The sequence below is a fragment of the Hemiscyllium ocellatum genome, chromosome 25 (genome assembly GCF_020745735.1).
Source record: "Hemiscyllium ocellatum isolate sHemOce1 chromosome 25, sHemOce1.pat.X.cur, whole genome shotgun sequence".
NCBI classification, from domain to species: domain Eukaryota; kingdom Metazoa; phylum Chordata; class Chondrichthyes; order Orectolobiformes; family Hemiscylliidae; genus Hemiscyllium; species Hemiscyllium ocellatum.
Window position 1 is genome coordinate 7,917,777 of NC_083425.1, and position 18,771 is coordinate 7,936,547.

General features: G+C 44.7%; 1 protein-coding gene across 2 annotated transcripts in view; it reads left to right on the forward strand.

Annotated features, from left to right (window-relative positions):
• Positions 1-18,771, forward strand: part of LOC132827915 (protein kinase C alpha type) — a 404,683-nt gene that overhangs the window by 357,041 nt on the left and 28,871 nt on the right. The window contains exons 14-17 of one of the 2 annotated variants that reach the window (XM_060844727.1): positions 816-896; positions 3,131-3,238; positions 13,533-13,673; positions 17,399-17,428. In XM_060844727.1, coding sequence (XP_060700710.1) covers positions 816-896; positions 3,131-3,238; positions 13,533-13,673; positions 17,399-17,428 — 360 coding nt within the window. The remainder of the gene's footprint in view (positions 1-815; positions 897-3,130; positions 3,239-13,532; positions 13,674-17,398; positions 17,429-18,771) is intronic. The other variant, XM_060844728.1, reaches the window with a different exon arrangement.

The window sequence follows — 18,771 nt, forward strand, 5'->3', positions numbered from 1 at the left end:
CAAACAGAATATCAACAAAAATGGATTCCACTCTCTCTTCTGACCTCTCAACCCCAATTCCACTTTGGACACGAGTAACATTTTGAGGGACAAGTAGAGAACTGGAGCAGGATGTAAAACTTCCTATAGTATTGGGGTTGGGGAGTCCAGAACTAGACTGCAAAGGTTTAGGGTGAGAGGGGAAAGATATAAAAGAGACCTACAGGGCAACTTTTTCACACAGAGGGTGGTACGTGTATGGAATGAACTGCCAGAGGAAGTGGTGGAGGCTGGTACAATTGCAACATTTAAGAGGCATTTGGATGGGTATATGAATAGTTGGGGTTTGGAGGGATAAGGGCCGGGTGCTGGCAGGTGGGATTAGATTGGGTTGGGATATGTGGTTGGCATGGACGAGTTGGACTGAAGGGTCTGTTTCCATGCTGTACATCTCTATGACTCTATGACCAGCAGCCTGTGATTGTTCATTCATGTAATGTCAATGGGTATCACATTGAAATCACCTGGCGTATGACAAAGCAGAAAATCTTCACCTGGGATCCACTCACTCATTGTGAAAGTGATGAGCATCACTAAAACAGTTTTATCTCTGGATAACAACTCAAGGATGAGTTGGACCGAAGGGTCTGTTTCTGTGCTATACAGCTCTATGACTCTATGATATTGAAAGAGTCATAGTACTTTTTGCTAAAGTCAATTCTTTTAATAAAGCAGGTTGGAATAGCTGTACAACCAAATATTCTTTTCAAGATGTGACTGCAGTTTCTTTTTCCAGTTCTTTCCCTCACGTTTTGGATGTTTGTCTTATCTTTCAGATTATTGCTTATCAGCCGTATGGAAAATCGGTGGATTGGTGGGCGTATGGAGTATTACTTTATGAAATGCTAGCTGGACAGGTAAGAAACCCTTTGGGGAAGGGAGACTTTGGATGGTTAGATTTTTATGCTGTGCAGAAAGTGACACCAAAGGATTGCTTTTTTTTCTGAGTTTACTCCATTTCCTTCTTCAGTATAACACCTCTTCCTACAAAACTAATTAGAATTAGATTTATTGATTAGATCATTTGTCAGAAGAAAAGATAGTACAGTAAGAGTTTCTGTAAATCAAAAAATAATTAATATCCAGTTGAATAAGTACATTGTCTCAATTTTCATGTTTGAAGACACTATTAGAGTTTCAACCATTCGAAATAATTAAGGGGGCAAAACGTATAGGTGGATGAAGTAAGCAATAGTAATCACGAGAGAGAAAATACGAGGGTAACTCATGGGCCTGAAAGTGGATAGGTCCCCTGGCCTTGATAGGTTGCATCCTAGGATATGAAAGCAAGTAGCTACACAGATAGTGTACACCAGTTGTAATCTCCCAGGAATGTAAAATGCAAATTCTTGATCTTCTGCCAAGAATGGGCTGTATAAGATTTTACTGAGGCCACAGCTGGTGTACTGTGTGCACTTCCGGTTGCCATATGATAGGAAGGGTATGTATGCTGCAGGGAGGGTGGAGAGGAGTTTCACTAGAAATGTTGTCCATGCTGGAGTGTTTCAGCTATGAAGAGAAACTAGATAGAAGAGATTGTTCTCCTTAAAGCTGAGAAGGCAGAGGCAAGACCTGATTGAGGTGTCCAGTTTTATGACGAGGGCAGTTAGAAAGAAAGATTAGACTTTCGGCCCAACCAGTCCACACCAACCCACCGAAGCACAACCCACCCATACTCCTACGTTTACCCCTTACCTAACACTACGGGCAATTTAGCTTGGCCAATTCACCTGACCCGCACATCTTTGGACTGTGGGAGGAAACCGGAGCACCCGGAGGAAACCCACGCAGACACGGGGAGAACGTGCAAACTCCACACAGTCTGTCGCCTGAGTCGGGAGTTGAACTCGGGTCTCAGGCGCTGTGAGGCAGCAGTGCTAACCACTGTGCCACCGTGCCGCCCACAAAGCTTTTCCCTTAGATCAGTAACCAGGACTGTAGATGGTAAAGTAAATGCAGGAGGTTTAAGAAATATCACCCAAACAGTGGAGGGCAACTGGAACATGATCAGTCTAAAGTCTGAATTTGTACAAAATAGGGAAGTTAAGAGGCATTAAAATAAAAGCAAAACTGCACCCTGAAAGAGAAGCTGGAGTTTAGACTGGTGACTGCTGTCTCTCCCTCTTCGGCAGTGCCTTGGGCCAAAGGCTGAATTGTTTGCTCTCCAGCTCAGTGGGTTCAGAGATGGTCGATGAGTCCAATGCTGTTGTTTGGAGGATCGGGTAGATGAGTTGTTTGAACTTTGTTTGAAGTTTTGATTTTCTTTCTAACTTTCTCTGATGCAGTGCAGTGATCTCCTGTGCAGTCTGTCGATGGGGTTGGTGTCTTCCTGAATGAGCCCTGACTGTTGTGATCAGTCACTAGCCACAGATTCTTGGGAATTGGCAGGAATATTCAATCTTCTGAAGGGTGTTTTGGTGTTTGTACCATCCCTCTCCTCCTGATCTCACGACTCAAGAGCTCTTACGGAGCGAATTGTAACCCTGAACTCCCCCTCCCCCTCTCTGCCTCAGGTTTGAGGATACGATCCCGGATTTACAGTTGGCCTGTGGAATGCGGAATTCCCTGCCCAGTGAGGTAGTTGAGGCTTCAGCATGGAATATTTTTAAAGCTAAGATAAATAATTTTTTTTGAACAGTAAAGGAATTAACGGTTACGGTGAGAGGGCGGGTAAGTGGAGCTGAGGCCATGAACAGGTCAGCCGGGATGGAGCAGGCTTGAGGGGCCAGATGGCCTACTCCTGCTCCTCGTTCTTATGTTCGTGTGACTAGTTTGGCAACGTGCTAATAAAACTGAGCTGAAAGCTTCAGCTGCTGAGGTAGAACGATAGAAGGAGGAGGTGAGGCCTCGTTGTTGACCATGTTGACTTGGTGAATTGTTGGGCAGCCTTTCTTGCTCCTGGATTGAGAGGATCATGTGACCCTGTGAGGAAAACAAGGACAAACATTGTCAATTCTACTTCTGAAATCTCCATGTAAAAGATCGTATAAATATCGCTGGAATTCAAAGAGGTGAATGGACCTTCAGGTCTGTTGACAGTTCTAATGAAGCTTTACCTAATGCTGACAATGGTTTGTTTGTATTCTGACAGCCTCCATTTGACGGTGAGGATGAGGATGAGCTTTTCCAGTCTATAATGGAGCACAATGTATCATATCCCAAATCAATGACAAAGGAGGCTGTCTTAATCTGCAAGGGGGTAAGATATCGATCTGCTGTCATGTCATCTGAATGTTGTCTGCTAGCACAATATTTCATGTTGTGAAAGATTAATTATTATTACTTTAAATAACGTGACAGACTGAGACGGTTAGGAGTTTTCATGTTGATTCTTGGTAACCCGGAATGGGGACTACCAATAATACTACCCAATCCCTTGAAGTTGTGACATCGCATCATAAGCTTCCCCTTGGGGTCAGTCTTTCATTTCAACTTCCATTTGAAAAAGTAGCAATGTATTACTTTTAAAGTGCCCACTTGCCTCTGTTACCAGCCTCCAACCTGTTCACGCAGTTTCCCTCTCCACACATCTATGGAATATTGCCCGCATTTTCCATTTGAATTTCAACTTTCCAACTGTTGTGATATTTTGCTTTTGCGTGATCCTAGAACTTTAGATTTCAGAACGCTGTTTGCAGTGGCTCATGTTTGATTCCTGACCCTTGATAGGCTGAGCTTGGAAGAAAACTTTTAACCACACCATCTGGGATAGATGGTTGGTGTGAATTCTGACTCAGGAAGAAAAGGAGTGAAGGGGCACAGAGAAAATCAAACCAGCCTGGGGGCCCAGCACTCCAGCTGACTTTAACAGCAGGACTTTACGATTGTTTCTTTTCATTCCTGATGGACAGCTGACTGGATTGTAGGGCTGACAAACCCTAAACCTAAACCTGACCTTAACCCTGACCCAATCTCTGACAAACCCTAACCTTGACCCTACCTCTGATAATCCCTAACACTAATCTTAGCCCTAAGTCTGACAAACCATAACCTTACCTCTGATAAACCCTAACTCTGCCAAACCCTAACGCTAACTCTGATAAATCCTAACCTTAACCCTGACCCTATCTCTGACAAAATCTTAACCTTAACCATGACCCTATCTCTGACAAACCCTAACCCTAACCCTGATCCTATCTCTGATAAACCCTAACCCTAATCCTAGCCCTAAGTCTGACAAACGCGAATCCTGACCCTGACCCTGACCCTACCTCTGACAAACCCTAACCCTGACCCTACCTCTGACAAACCCTAACCCTAACCCTAACCCTGACCCTATCTCTGACAAAACATTAACCCTAACCCTGACCTTATCTCTGATAAAACCTTAACCCTAACCCTGACCCTATCTCTGATAAACCCTAACCCTAATCCTAGCCCTAAGTCTGACAAACCCTAATCCCAACCCTGACCCTATTCTGACAAACCCTAACCATACCCCTGACTCTATCTCTGACAAATCCTAACCCTAACCATGACCCTATCTCTGACAAACCCGAACCCTAACCCTATCTCTGACAAACCCGAACCCTAACCCTATTCCTGACAAACCCTAACCCTAACCCTGACCCTATCTCTGACAAAACATTAACCCTAACCCTGACCTTATCTCTGACAAAACCTTAACCCTAACCCTGACCCTATCTCTGATAAACCCTAACCCTAATCCTAGCCCTAAGTCTAACAAACCCTAACCCTAACCCTGACCCTATCACTGACAAACCCTAACCATACCCCTGACTCTACCTCTGACAAACCCTAACCCTGATCCTATCTCTGACAAACCCTAACCCTAACCCTGACCCTATCACTGACAAACCCTAACCATACCCCTGACTCTACCTCTGACAAACCCTAATCCTGATCCTATCTCTGACAAACCCTAACCCTAACCCTGACCCTATCTCTGACAAACCCTGACCCTAACCCTGACCCTGACCCTAACTCTATTGCCTGACAACAAAGCCAGCACTAAAGAGCTCATCACAAGAGAGACTTTTCTGTGGTCCCTGTTAATGTGGAAGGAGAAGGGGCTTGTTGGATATGAAGCCAATAGTTGTGAGTGAATGGGAATCAAAAGGAAGGGAGTGAGAAATTAGGGTCTGGATTGGTGCGGAGGAGGGATTTGCAAAATGAAAGAATGAGTGTAGAAGTAGATACAGAGGGAACCATTGAGGCTGGAGGCTGAGGTAACCCAAAGGCTAGGTGAGTAAAAAATGAGGTCTGCAGATGCTGGAGATCACAGCTGAAAATGTGTTGCTGGTCAAAGCCCAGCAGGCCAGGCAGCATCTCAGGAATAGAGAATTCGACGTTTCGAGCATAAGCCCTTCATCAGGAATTCGAGCATAAGCCCTTCATCAGCTGTTATGGGCAGAGGGGATGCTGAGCAGTTCTCTGAGGGGCTGAGGGAAGTGGTCTTGCTTCGCTGGCCTTCAAGGAGTGCTGGATAGGGTAACCAAGAGAGAAAATGCTGGAAAATCTCAGCAGGTCTGGCAGCATCTGTAAGGAGAGAAAAGAGCTGACAAAGGGTCAGTTAGACCCGAAACGTCAGCTCTTTTCTCTCCTTACAGACGCTGCCAGACCTGCTGAGATTTTCCAGCATTTTCTCTCTTGGTTTCAGATTCCAGCATCCACAGTAATTTGCTTTTATCCCGTGCTGGATTGGGTGTTGACCTCATCAAACTAACAGCTTCCACCTCGAGCTTTTTAAATCTCTGAGCTATCAGAGCCAATGGAAACCTGGCTGGCTATTGTTTAAGTTTCAGCCAGAGTCCCAATTACCCCAGCAGAGCCTGACTTAAATCACCATTTCATTTTAATCATCTTAAATCATCTTTATCGCGTGTTGCCTGACACGTTAAAAATGGCAGTGTTGGTGACACGTCCCCAATTTTATAAACTTGAATTCTCTTCCTGCCTGATATGAGTACAACTTGCCACTGCCAGATAAAGATGAAAACAAAGTTTACAATTGCAATATGGCCTTGTCAAGAAAGTGTTATCTCCCCAGCTGATGGTAATACTGAACAAGTCCAATCCCAGAGTGAAACCTGGCTTCATACACTAGAGGTTTCATTTCTCGTCTTGGTGATCATGAAAGGCAGTTGCTGATAAGAGGCCGTCAATATACTCCTTAAACAAAAGAACATAAAAGAAACAAGCAACAGAAGTGTATTAAACTATTTCATAGGTTCTTGTATAATTTCTTTACAAATATCATAAAGGAAGATTCATCCCTTTTATCCCAGCAATAACCTTACAGATAATCAAACCTCAGTGAAAACTCACTCTTGACTTCTGCTAAAGCTTCTTATTCATTTGGCACAGCTGCAATCTGTTTCCTTTTTGGTAAATTTCTGTTGCGCATTCACTTAGTGTTGTTTCCTTTACCTAATGTCTCTTCCCAATATCCTTAAACCAAACTGCTAACTCAGCTCTCTTATTATTTAACATGGCTTCCCTAAACTCATGTTTTCAACAGCCTTGTTGAATATTTCTTCTGGGTTGTTGCCTTCTCACTGATTTCTGGGCAACTCAGCAACTCCCCCCATCCCTAACTGCTCGGAGACTGGGAATTACCTCATGTCTGCTGTTTAGGAATTGTCTCTGAATCAAATTGCTTCCTAACAATTACCTCCCCAGGGAACGTGTTGTCAATTATCTGAAATCTGAATCCCTGAAATTGTAGGGACACTAGTAGGGATACTGAAATTGTGGGGATCACTTGTAAATGCTGTTTTTGAACTTATTCAAAATGACTTTCTGACCATAAGAACCACTGAAAGACTAGAATCAGTTTTTATCTACTTTAGAATCTAATTTCCCAAATCATAATAACATACTCTGAAACTTCATAACAATGATATACTTTTAAAAAATGCCTTTGGAAAACAGTGAATGTGAACTTACACCATGCAGTAGCAACGTATAAATATGTTCAGTGCATCGTGGGAAATTCTTTTGTATGTTGCTTTAGTGGAGCCTTAATCCATCCCCATAAACAGGGCAACTCATCCATTAAAGTAGAGAACAAAGAAATTTCAGACAAACAAAGTATTCACATCCTGCTATCTACACAGTGTCACATGAAGGTGGCAACTTCTTTATTTGCCAGATACAGCAGCTTGATGCTATAATTAACTGTCAATGAAGTCAACATAATGAGAATTACACATCCTTTCTAAAATAAAGACTTGAAGAATAATTGCAATTTTTTTTTAAATTTCTGTCAGATTTATGAAGTATTTTGGCAGACCTAAAGGTATTGACGGACAAGGAGGGGTCAGTTCGGGAGAACTGCAGGTCTGGCCCCTCCCTGGGAACAGCCTCCTGGCTTGAAGCAGGGGGAGGCAGGGGGATGCTGCTGTAGAGGGACAGGCAGTGGGACCGGGGGCAACAACTGGGGAGACCAACTGGGCAGACACTGCCCGGGCGGGCGGTGGGCTGTTCCAACTTGTTAGCAGCACGTACTCAGATGCTTTCTGTGGTGTGTCCTGGCCAGCTGATCTCACAGGCTGATTGTCACCGCAGCCAGGGGATGGCCCTGTGGATCTGTTTGATTTGGAATGCACGTTGCCAACATTGAAGCTGACTGACATAGTACACGCGTGTGCAGGCAGCCCCCGTGATGTCAGTCAGCCATGACAGGATCTCTGACCATGTGGATCTCTGACCCACTCAGGCACACACAGCTGACCCTTCAGGGGTTTCACAATCTGCCTTTGTGTTTATTTGAGGTATTTGTTTATTTTTTCAAATTGCTTAAAACATTTATTTCCATCAAATTAACAGAGCAGATCTTGTAATACTCTAGGCTTCAAAGGATATATTTTAACATTTTAACTCAAATATAAACGTGATGATGTCAAACCTTTCCTGCCTGGTGGAAGTTTGGTATGAGGTGATTCTAGATGGAAACAATTCTTCCCATAAGGAAAAGGAGTTTAATCAGACAATTAAAAACAACCAGTTTCTCTATTCACTCCTTATGCATTATTCTGTAGCCACATTCTCAGCATCAGACAGGATCTCTGATTTTTGTTTTATTTTCTATAACACTGTCTCCACAAATGTAGGCCACGGCTGTTGGAAATGCAAAATCCATCAGTATATTGGAGCATTAAGTGAAGTAATTAACTGACTGGGGATTTGGAAGAGCAGAGAGAACAGGAAATAGAACATAGAACATAGAAAAATACAGCGCAGTACAGGCCCTTTGGCCCTCGATGTTGCGCCGACCCAAGCCCACCTAACCTACACTGGCCCATTATCCTCCATATGCCTATCCAATGCCCGTTTAAATGCCCATAAAGAGGGAGAGTCCACCACTGCTACTGGCAGGGCATTCCATGAACTCACAACTCACTGAGTAAAGAATCTACTCCTAACATCTGTCCTAACCCTACCACCCCTTAATTTAAAGCTATGCCCCCTCGTAATAGCTGACTCCATCCGTGGAAAAAGGTTCTCATGGTCAACCCTATCTAAACCCCTAATCATCTTGTTCACCTCAATCAAGTCACCCCTAAACCTTCTTTTCTCCAATGAAAACAGCCCCAAGTGCCTCAGCCTTTCCTTATACGATCTTCCTACCATGCCAGGCAACATCTTGGTAAACCTCCTCTGCACCCGTTCCAATGCCTCCACATCCTTCCTATAGTATGGCGACCAAAACTGCACACAATACTCCAGAAGAGGCCGCACCAGAGTCTTAGACAACTGCAACATGACCTCAGGACTCCGAAACTCAATTCCTCTACCAATAAAAGCCAGTACGCTATATGCCTTCTTCACAGCACTATTTACCTGGGTGGCAACTTTCAGAGATCTGTGTACATGGACACCAAGATCCCTCTGCTCATCCACACTACCAAGTATCCGACCATTAGCCCAGTACTCCATCTTCTTGTTACTCTTACCAAAGTGAATCACTTCACACTTAGCTACATTGAACTCCATTTGCCACCTTTCTGCCCAGCTCTGCAGCTTATCTATATCCCGCTGTAACCTGCCACATCCTTCCTCACTGTCAACAACTCCACCGACTTTCATATCATCCGCAAACTTGCTCACCCAACCTTCTAGCCCCTCCTCCAGGTCATTTATAAAAATGACAAACAGCAATGGTCCCAAAACAGATCCTTGCGGAACACCACTAGTAACTGCACTCCAAGATGAACCTTTACCATCAAATACTACCCTCTGTCTTCTTCCAGCCAGCCAATTCCTAATCCAAACCTCCAATGCACCTTCAATGCCATACATCCGTATTTTTTGCAGTAGCCTACCATGGGGAACCTTATCAAACGCCTTACTAAAATCTATATACACCACATCTACCACTTTACCCTCGTCCACCTCCTTAGCACCTTCTCAAAGGATTCAGTAAGATTTGTGAGGCACGACCTGCCCTTCACAAAACCATGCTGACTATCCTTGATCACATTATTCCTATTCAGATGTTCATAAATCCTATCCCTTACAATTCTCTCTAAGACTTTGCCCACAACAGAAGTGAGACTCACTGGCCTATAGTTACTAGGGTTATCCCTACTCCCCTTCTTGAACAAGGGAACCACATTTGCTATTCTCCAGTCTTGTGGCACTATTCCTGTAGACAACGAGGGCGTAAAAATCAAGGGCAATGGCTCTGCAATCTCCTCCTTTGCTTCCCAGAGAATCCTAGGATAAATGCCATCAGGCCCAGGGGACTGATCTATTTTCACCCTTTCCAGAATTTCCAACACCTCTTCCCTACATACCTCAAAGCCATCCATTCTAATTAATTGTGACTCAATATTCACATCGGTAACAATGTCCTGTTCCTGAGTGAATACTGACGAAAAGTATTCATTCAGTATCTCCCCAATCTCTTCAGCCTCCACATGCAACTTCCCACTACTATCCTTGACTGGACCTACTCCTACCCTAGTCATTCTTTTATTCCTGACATACCTATAGAAAGCCTTTGAGTTTTCCCTAATCCTACCAACCAAGGACTTTTCATGTCCCCTCCTTGCTGCTCTTAGCTCTCTCTTTAGATCCTTCCTGGCTACCTTATAACTCTCAATCGCCCCAATTGAACCTTCATGCCTCATCTTTACATAGGCCACCCTCTTCCCTTTAACAAGGGATTCCAATTCCTTATTAAACCACGGCTCCCTCACACGACCCTTTCCTCCCTGCCTGACAGGTACATACTTATCAAGGACACTCTATAGTTGCTCCTTGAACAAGCTCCACATATCGATTATGCCCTTCCCTTGAAGTCTACTTTTCCAAGCCACGCATCCTAAGTCATGCCTCACCGCATCATCATTTCCCTGCCCCCAGCTATAACTCTTGCCCTGTAGTGCACACTTATCCCTCTCCATCACTAGAGTAAAAGTCATAGAATTGTGGTCACTGTCCCCAAAGTGCTCACCTACCTCCAATTCTAACACCTGGCCTGGTTCGTTACCCAAAACCAAATCCAGTATGGCCTCACCTCTTGTTGGCCTGTCTACATATTGTGGTCAGGAAAACCTCCTGCACACATTGGACAAACACCGACCCATCTAACGTACTCGAGCTATAGCTTTCCCAGTCAATATCTGGAAAGTTAATGTCCCCCATAACAACCACCCTATTACTTTCACTCTTCTCCTGAATCATCCTCGCAATCCTTTCTTCTACGTCTCTAGGACTATTAGGAGGCCTGTAGAAAACTCCTAACAGGGTGACCTCACCTTTCCTATTTATAACCTTAGCCCAAACTACCTCAGATGGCGAGTCTTCATCCATTGTCCTCTCCACCGCTGTAATACTATGCTTGACAAGCAATGCCACACCTCCCCCTCTTTTACCCCTACCTCTGACCCTACTAAAACATTTAAACCTGGAACCTGCAACAGCCAATCCTGTCCCTGTTCTACCCATGTCTCCGTAATAGCCACAACATCAAAATCCCAGGTACCAACCCACGCTGCAAGTTCACCTACCTTATTTCGTATACTTCTCGCATTGAACTATATTTCAAGCCACTTTCCTGTTTATAGGCACCCTCCTTCGAGATTGATGCCATGTTCCTAACCTCCCTACACTCCAGGTCCTGCACCCTAAAGCTACAGTCTAGGTTCCCATGCCCCTGCAGAGTTAGTTTAAACCCCCCCAAAGAGCACTAGCAAACCTCCCCCCAAGGATACTGGTGCCCCTCAGGTTCAGGTGTAGACCACCCTGTTTATAGAGGTCCCACCTTCCTCAGAAAGAACCCCAGTTATCCAGATATCGGAATCCCTCCCTCCTGCACCATCCCTGTAGCCACGCATTCAACTGTTCTCTCTCCCTATTCCTCGACTCTCTATCACGTGGCACGGGTAACAAACCAGAGACAACAACTCTGTTTGTTCTAACTCTGAGCTTCCAACCTAGCTCCCTGAAAGCCTGCCTAACATCCTCACCCCTCTTCTTACCTATGTCGTTGGTACCAATGTGGACCATGACTTCGGGCTGCTCCCCGTACCCCTTAAGGACCTGGAAAACACAATCAGAGACGTCACATACCCTTGCACCTGGGAGGCAACATACAAATCGTGAGTCTCTCTTGCCCCCACAAAACTGCCTATCTGTGCCCCAAACCATCGAGTCCCCAATAACTATTGCTCTGCTCTTGTCCACCCTTCCCTTCTGAGCAATGGGGACAGGCTCCGTGCCAGAGGCCTGAACCCCATTGCTTACCCCTGGTAAGTCATCCCCCCACAAGTATCCAAAACGGTATACTTGTTCTTGAGAGGAACGGCCGCAGAGGGTCCCTGCACTGGCTGCTTCCTCCCAGTCCCCCTCACTGTCACCCATCTGTCTGCAATCTTAGGAGTTACTACTTCCCTAATGCTCCAATCTATGACCCCCTCTGCCTCCCGAAATGAATTCATAAAATCACTACAGCGTGGAACAGGCCATTAGGCCCAACAAGTCCACAACGACCCTCTGAAGAGTATCCCACCCAGATGCATTCCCCTACCCTACTAGTCTACATTTACCTCTGAGTAATGCACCCAACCGACACATCTCTGAACACTGCGCAATTTAGCATGGCCAGTTCATCCAACCTGCATACCTTTAGACTGTGGGAGGAAACTGGAGCACCTAGAGGAAACCCACATAGACACGGGGAGAATGTGCAAACTCCACACAGATAGTCACCTGATAGTGGAATCGAACCTGGGTCCCTGGCGCTGTGAGGCAGTAGCACTAACCACTGAGCCATCATGCCGCCCTTGTCAGCTGTTTCCAATGACAATGCAGCCTCACGGCACCATCTTTGTCTGCTATTCTGGTTCTGTGGAGTGAGAGCACTGCAATGCTGGGTTTGTGCGCACATGCAGGCATTGCACCACCTTGCAGTGGCATTGACACCAACGTAGCCTTTTGAAAGATACATGCCTGGAATGTAGATGTTGCTGACAAGACCAGCATTTATTGGCTGTCTCCAGCTGCCTTCGAAAAGAGTTGAAAATGTGTTGCTGGAAAAGTGCAGCAGGTCAGGCAGCATCCAAGGAGCAGGAGAATTGACGTTTCGGGCATGAGCCCTTCTTCAAGAATGAGGAAAGTGTGCCAAGCAGGCTAAGATAAAAGGTAGGGAGGAGGGACTTGGGGGAGGGGCGTTGGAAATGCAATAGGTGGAAGGAGGTTAAGGTGAGGGTGATAGGCTGGAGTGGGGGTGGGGGCGGAGAGGTCAGGAAGAAGATTGCAGGTTAGGAAGATGGTGCTGAGTTCAAGGGTTGGGACTGAGACAAGGTGGGGGGAGGGGAAATGAGGAAACTGGAGAAATCTGAGTTCATCCCTTGTGGTTGGAGGGTTCCCAGGCGGAAGATGAGGCGCTCTTCCTCCAGGCATCGTGTTGCTCTGGTCTGGCAATGGAGGAGTCCAAGGACCTGCATGTCCTTGGTGGAGTGGGAGGGGGAGTTGAAGTGTTGAGCCACGGGGTGGTTGGGTTGGTTGGTCCGGGTGTCCCAGAGGTGTTCTCTGAAACGTTCCGCAAGTAGGTGGCCTGTCTCCCCAATATAGAGGAGGCCACATCGGGTGCAGCGGATGCAGTAAATGATGTGTGTGGAGGTACAGGTGAAAAGAGTTGCCAAACTGAACCATCACTGTGCTACCCTGTAGGGATGACCCAGCGATAATATGAATTCTGATATATTTATATGATTTGGAAATGCCGGTGTTGGACTGGGGTGGACAAAGTTAAAAATCGCACAACACCAGGTTCTAGTCCAACAGGTTTAATTGGAAGCACTAGCTTTTGGGAGTGGTGCTCCTTCATCAGATATATTTGTATGTCTGAATAGTGTGCAACGTAAAGGGGAATTTGATGATATGATGAAAATTGCTGTTTCAGCTTTTTAACTTCCAAGAAGGATAGCCCACTGATTCTGCAAAGCATGCACCTTGCAAGCTATCTTCAGTGACACGATTTATTTTATCTCAAGCTTTTTAAAAAAAAATCTCTTTTGCAGCTAATGACAAAACATCCAGCAAAGCGTCTTGGCTGTGGAGCGGAGGGAGAGAGAGATATTCGAGATCATGCCTTCTTCCGGAGAATTGATTGGGAGAAACTGGAACAAAGAGAGATACAGCCTCCATTCAAGCCAAAAGTGGTGAGTGTTGCTGAAATAGAGACACACTGATGTCACATTTAGGAAATCTAAGCTGTCTGCACATGTAGAAGCAGCTTTGATTCAGGAAATAGTTGGGCTGAGACAGCAGAACTGAACAAAATATAGGTCAGACACAATTTGCATAGGTGGCTTCAAACATCCATCTCCAGTTCAACATTGTCTAAGGGTTTCGAATTAAAATTTCTTCAGAAAGTGGCTTCCTTTAGGAGCTCTTTTCAGGGTTATAGAGAAATAATCTAACATTAGAGGTTATTCCCAGATACAGAGCCCCCAGCACTGATGGGAAAGGCAAGTGTGCATCCAGTATATCTAACTGACATGCTTGCCTATGGCAAATTGTGTGTTATATTGTGGGAATTTATATCACAGTATAGAAAATAAAGCCAGCCTGGTTCCTCACAGAAATGTGAGGGAAGTCAAATATTTTTGAATCATAACAGACCGATTTCTACACTTCTAAAGCAATAAAATACTTCCTTATTCGTTTTGATTATGAGATGATCTTGACTGTATCCAGAGAAGCTGTACATCTCTTGTCAGCAGGATTTGAGGGGGTTCATCCTTCCTGCACGCAGTGACTAAGTTGCTAAGTGTCTCTTTTTTTTTTGCAAAAGAAAGGATTGACAGGGTGGAGCATTTGTGGGTGGTGTTTAAGCTGATTCCTGTAACATGGTACAGCCTCACAGTATGACAAGATGCCATGGTAATGCTGACTTTAGCAAGATGTCAAGCAGTTTTCCCACAAGGAAAGGGAAAACTGAAGAGTTAGTCACCCTGCATTATTCCCACCTGCTTCTCTTAAGAAATGAGAAAGAGAGATTACGTATCCCATTTAGCTGTATTCAGTGAAAGTCCAGTAATACTAGAGAGGAATAGTTCTTAAATTGTTGATTATATTTAAAATCCATGACAAATATATTCAGACACCATAAACGCATATGAACATAAAACTCAGATTGACATTGTGCAATAGGTCTTTATGTTGACCACAGCACGGACCAGTGCATTTATTCCATTTGTGGTTCAGCAGCTAATGGTGTAAGTCTGACCCTCTTCACCAAAAGCAAGCTAACTGTTTTCTTTTTTTAGTTATGATTCCAGCGTATTAGTTTTGTCGGGTCCCGCAATTCTGACATGAAACAAACCCAGATCGGGAAGGTTATTTAACCCACCTCCATAGGAACATCCTGCTTGTCCCGCGGGCAACATTGCGTTTTTTTTTAATGATTCTAAGCTTTTCTGCTCCACTTTTCCATGCACAGTAACTGGCTGATCACCACTCTGGATGAAGAGCCAATTGCACTGTGTCTCGAGATTTCCAAAAACCATTTGGCAGAGTCCTACACAAAATTGTTTGAGCTCAAAGCAGTGATGATTCGGGTTAAGTAACAACTTATATTTATGTAGCACCTTTATCATAACTAAACATTTCAAGGCATTTCACAAGAGTGTTACAAAGCAAAACTTGGCTCAAAGCCATCATAACGCAACATTCCAGGCAGTAGCCAAGGAGGTGGGGCGCATCTTAAAGGAGGAAAACAGGATGGAGAGGTTTGGGAAGGGAATTCCAGAGCTTTGGGCCTTGGTGGCTGGGGGCAAGATCACCAATGATCCAGCAATTTAAATCCGAAAGGCCAGAATTAAATAAATGCAGGTATCTTGGGACAACACAGTGGCTCAGTGGTTAACGCTGCAGCCTCACAGCGCCAGAGACCCAGTTCAATTCTTGCCTCGGCCGACTGTTTATATGGAGTTTGCACTTTCTCCCTGGGTCTGCATGGGTTTCCTCCAGGTACTCCAGTTTCCTCCCATAATCCAAAGATGCACAGGTCAGGTGGTTTGGCCATGCTAAATTGCCCATAGTGTTAGGTGCACTAGTAAATATAGGGTAGGGGAATGGGCCTGGATGGGTTACTCTTCGGAGAGTCGGTGTGGACTTGTTGGGCCAAAGGGCCTGTTTCCACACGGTAGGGAATCTAATCTAATCTAATCTCATCTTAAAGCGTAGTGAGGCTAGAGTGGATTATAAACTTAGGGAGGGGGAAGCCCATGGAGGGATTTGAAAACAAAGGGATTTTTGAAACCAAGGTGTTGCTTGTTCAGGAACTGTTGTGGCTTACTAACCATAGGGATGATGGACAGACTGGAGTTGGTGAGAGTAAGGGCATGAGCAGAGTCTAGAATGGCCTCAGTTTATCCAGGGTAGAGTGTGCAAAGTCAGTCAGGAGTGTGTGTTCAATTCTAGAGGCTACAACAAAGGTGTTGGTGAGGGTTTCAGCAGCAGATGAGCCAATGGAGGAAGTGTAACCAAGGTGGGCACCATCCGAATGATGGTGGATTTGGGGCTCACCGCTGCGTCAGAGAGCAATGGAGGCAGGGACATTGAATATTTTTAAGATAGAGGCTGACAGATTCTCATCAGGCAAGGAAGTCAGAGGTTGCTTAGGTAGGAATGTGGAGTACAAACAGATTGGCCATAATCTTATTGAATGGCAGAGCAATCTCAAGGGCCTGTGTGCTCTCCTCCTGCTCCGACAATGTGTGAAATATCACACTGAGGCTGCTAACGATTAGCTGCTGCCTCATGTAGAGGGATGGAGCCCGTGGCTGGGCAAGAGAATTTGTAACAGGGACCAGCAGCAATGGCCTCAGGCTTCCCAATGTTTAATTGCAGGAGCTTTCTGTTCATCCTGGACTGGGTGTCAGGCAGGCAGCAGAGAGGTAATGGTGAATGAGAGTCATCATTGTAAAAACCCAATGTGTTTGAGAATGATATCATCATGGGACAGCATGTAGATGGAGAGGACACAGATACATCCCTGAGAGACCTCAGAGATAAAAGTGTGAGAGTCCTGAATTGGAAAGGAAGCCTTTACAATGAAGCCTACACGTGATTAGACAGATTAAAATGGAACCTGGGTAACTGTGGCAAGATCTTGGAAAATAGTGGTATGCTCATCCATCCTGCTGACAGGTGGAGAGGGACAAGGAGGATTGGTTTAACATGGCCATAGTCCCACGGTAAGGAACTTGTTGAAAGTTGAACATTGATGGGCTTTTGTTGATGGAGTCATCCTGAGGTTAGGGGCAACACTGAGTACTCCAAGGGCAAGAAATGGAATCATTGCTGTTACTGATTTGTAGAAATGAATTGAATTCAAAGCCTCATTGTAAAAGGATCAACTTTGCCAGTGACTCCAAATTACATGAGGAGTTGAAATCAAAGGAGCGAGTTCAGAAATGACACAACAAATGGGTAAGATATTTAAATGGGCATAGCAGACAATGCAGCATTTCCTTAGTACCAGACGGAAGTATCAGCCGAGGTTTGATTGTGGACTTGTGTCGAGGATTAACCTTCTGACTTGGGAAATATTACTGTCCACTGAATCATGGCCGGCATGGAAAAAGAGGCCAAATATCACATAACAACATTCCAAAACAGACTTGAGTTTAGATTTGACAGTCCACGTAGTGACAGATGGTTGACTTCCTTTGCCCAGCACTATTTCCTGTAATGGGTTCTCGTTATCAGTGGTATTTAAAAACACTTTACAGCAGACTTTCTAATTTTAATTTGCAGTGAAATTAGTAGCTTTAATGTTTGATGAACATTCAAAATCTCAACATAAGACTGGACAGACAGTGTATCAACAGAGGGTTTGTTTTAAAGAGCAGATCTCAAGTTAGTTTTCATTTTACAGAGCACTTCAAACAACACAGGTATCTCTCATGTAAGTCTAACTTCACATTTAAGAAGCATCCTTAAGGCTTTACTCCATTAACGCTTTCAGAACAGTGATGATGTGCTTTGGCACCAATGTGATCTCCTTTCAGGTCACAGGGTAACTGTCTGTGCGCTTTATTTTCCTTTCCTTAACATTTGCAAAGTACAAGTTCTAACTTGGTGATTTAACACGCGCGCGCGTGTGTGTGTGTGTGTGTATGATCAAACTGCAATGAAACACAACACTCAGAAGCACAGGGCTGCAAGTTTTAAAATACTCTGAACAATCATTTAGCTACGTTAGTGAATGATTTCATTTCACTGTCTCTTTACTAAAAAGGAACATGCATGGTCTTATATTTTCCATAATGTGAGGGAAATTAATCACTTTGGCTTGAGCTAAGGTTGGTTCTGGAGTGCTCATCCTTCACCTTCCATTACTTTGAACTGGGTGTTGATGAGCTTCGTTGGTGTGATGGCTGGAGTGATCACCAGAAAAGGTTCAATCCCCATACTATCGGAGGTAATTATGGAGCTGGCTGCCTTGAATTCTGTCTTCATCCTCATAGTTTTTCTGTTACCACAGTAAGGGAGCCAGATTTAATCACCTCAAAGCTACTGGACTCTCAAAATATGAATTAAAATGATCATTCAGAAACTTACTTAAAGTAATTACTTCTTTAAAAATCGTGAACTGATCCACCAATTGCAGCACCCTTGCATGGATGTGCACTTTAAAATGATAGCTGTCCATTCAGTGGACAATCATTGTACAACAAGGCATTGTGTTGCAGTTATAGTTTTATGATCCCTTCTGTTCTCAGGACAAATATCTATTAAATGGAGGTAGAGCTGTTTATCTCAGGGAAGGGGAAAGGCATTTCAAGACAATCAGCCTGTTTTAGACTAGATTAGATTACACAGTGTGGAAACAGGCCCTTCGGCCCAACAAGTCCACACCGACCCACCGAAGTGCAACCCATCCATACCCCTACATTTACCCCTTACCTAACACTACGGGAAATTTATCGTGGCCAATTCACCTGACCCGCACATCTTTGGACTGCGGGAGGAAACCGGAGCACCCGGAGGAAACCCACGCAGACACAGGGAGAACGTGCAAACTCCACACAGTCAGTCGCCTGAGGCGGGAATTGAACCCAGGTCTCAGGCGCTGTGAGGCGGCAGTGCTAACCACTGTGCCACCGTGCCGCCCAAACTGTCTCTCAGAGCAACTAATGACAATCAGTCAGAGAGGATTGCAGAAGGGGAGTAGTTTCTGTGTCAACTCCTTGTCCTACAATCCCACCTCTGGGAACAGGAGGATAGGGACAAAAAAATTACACATGG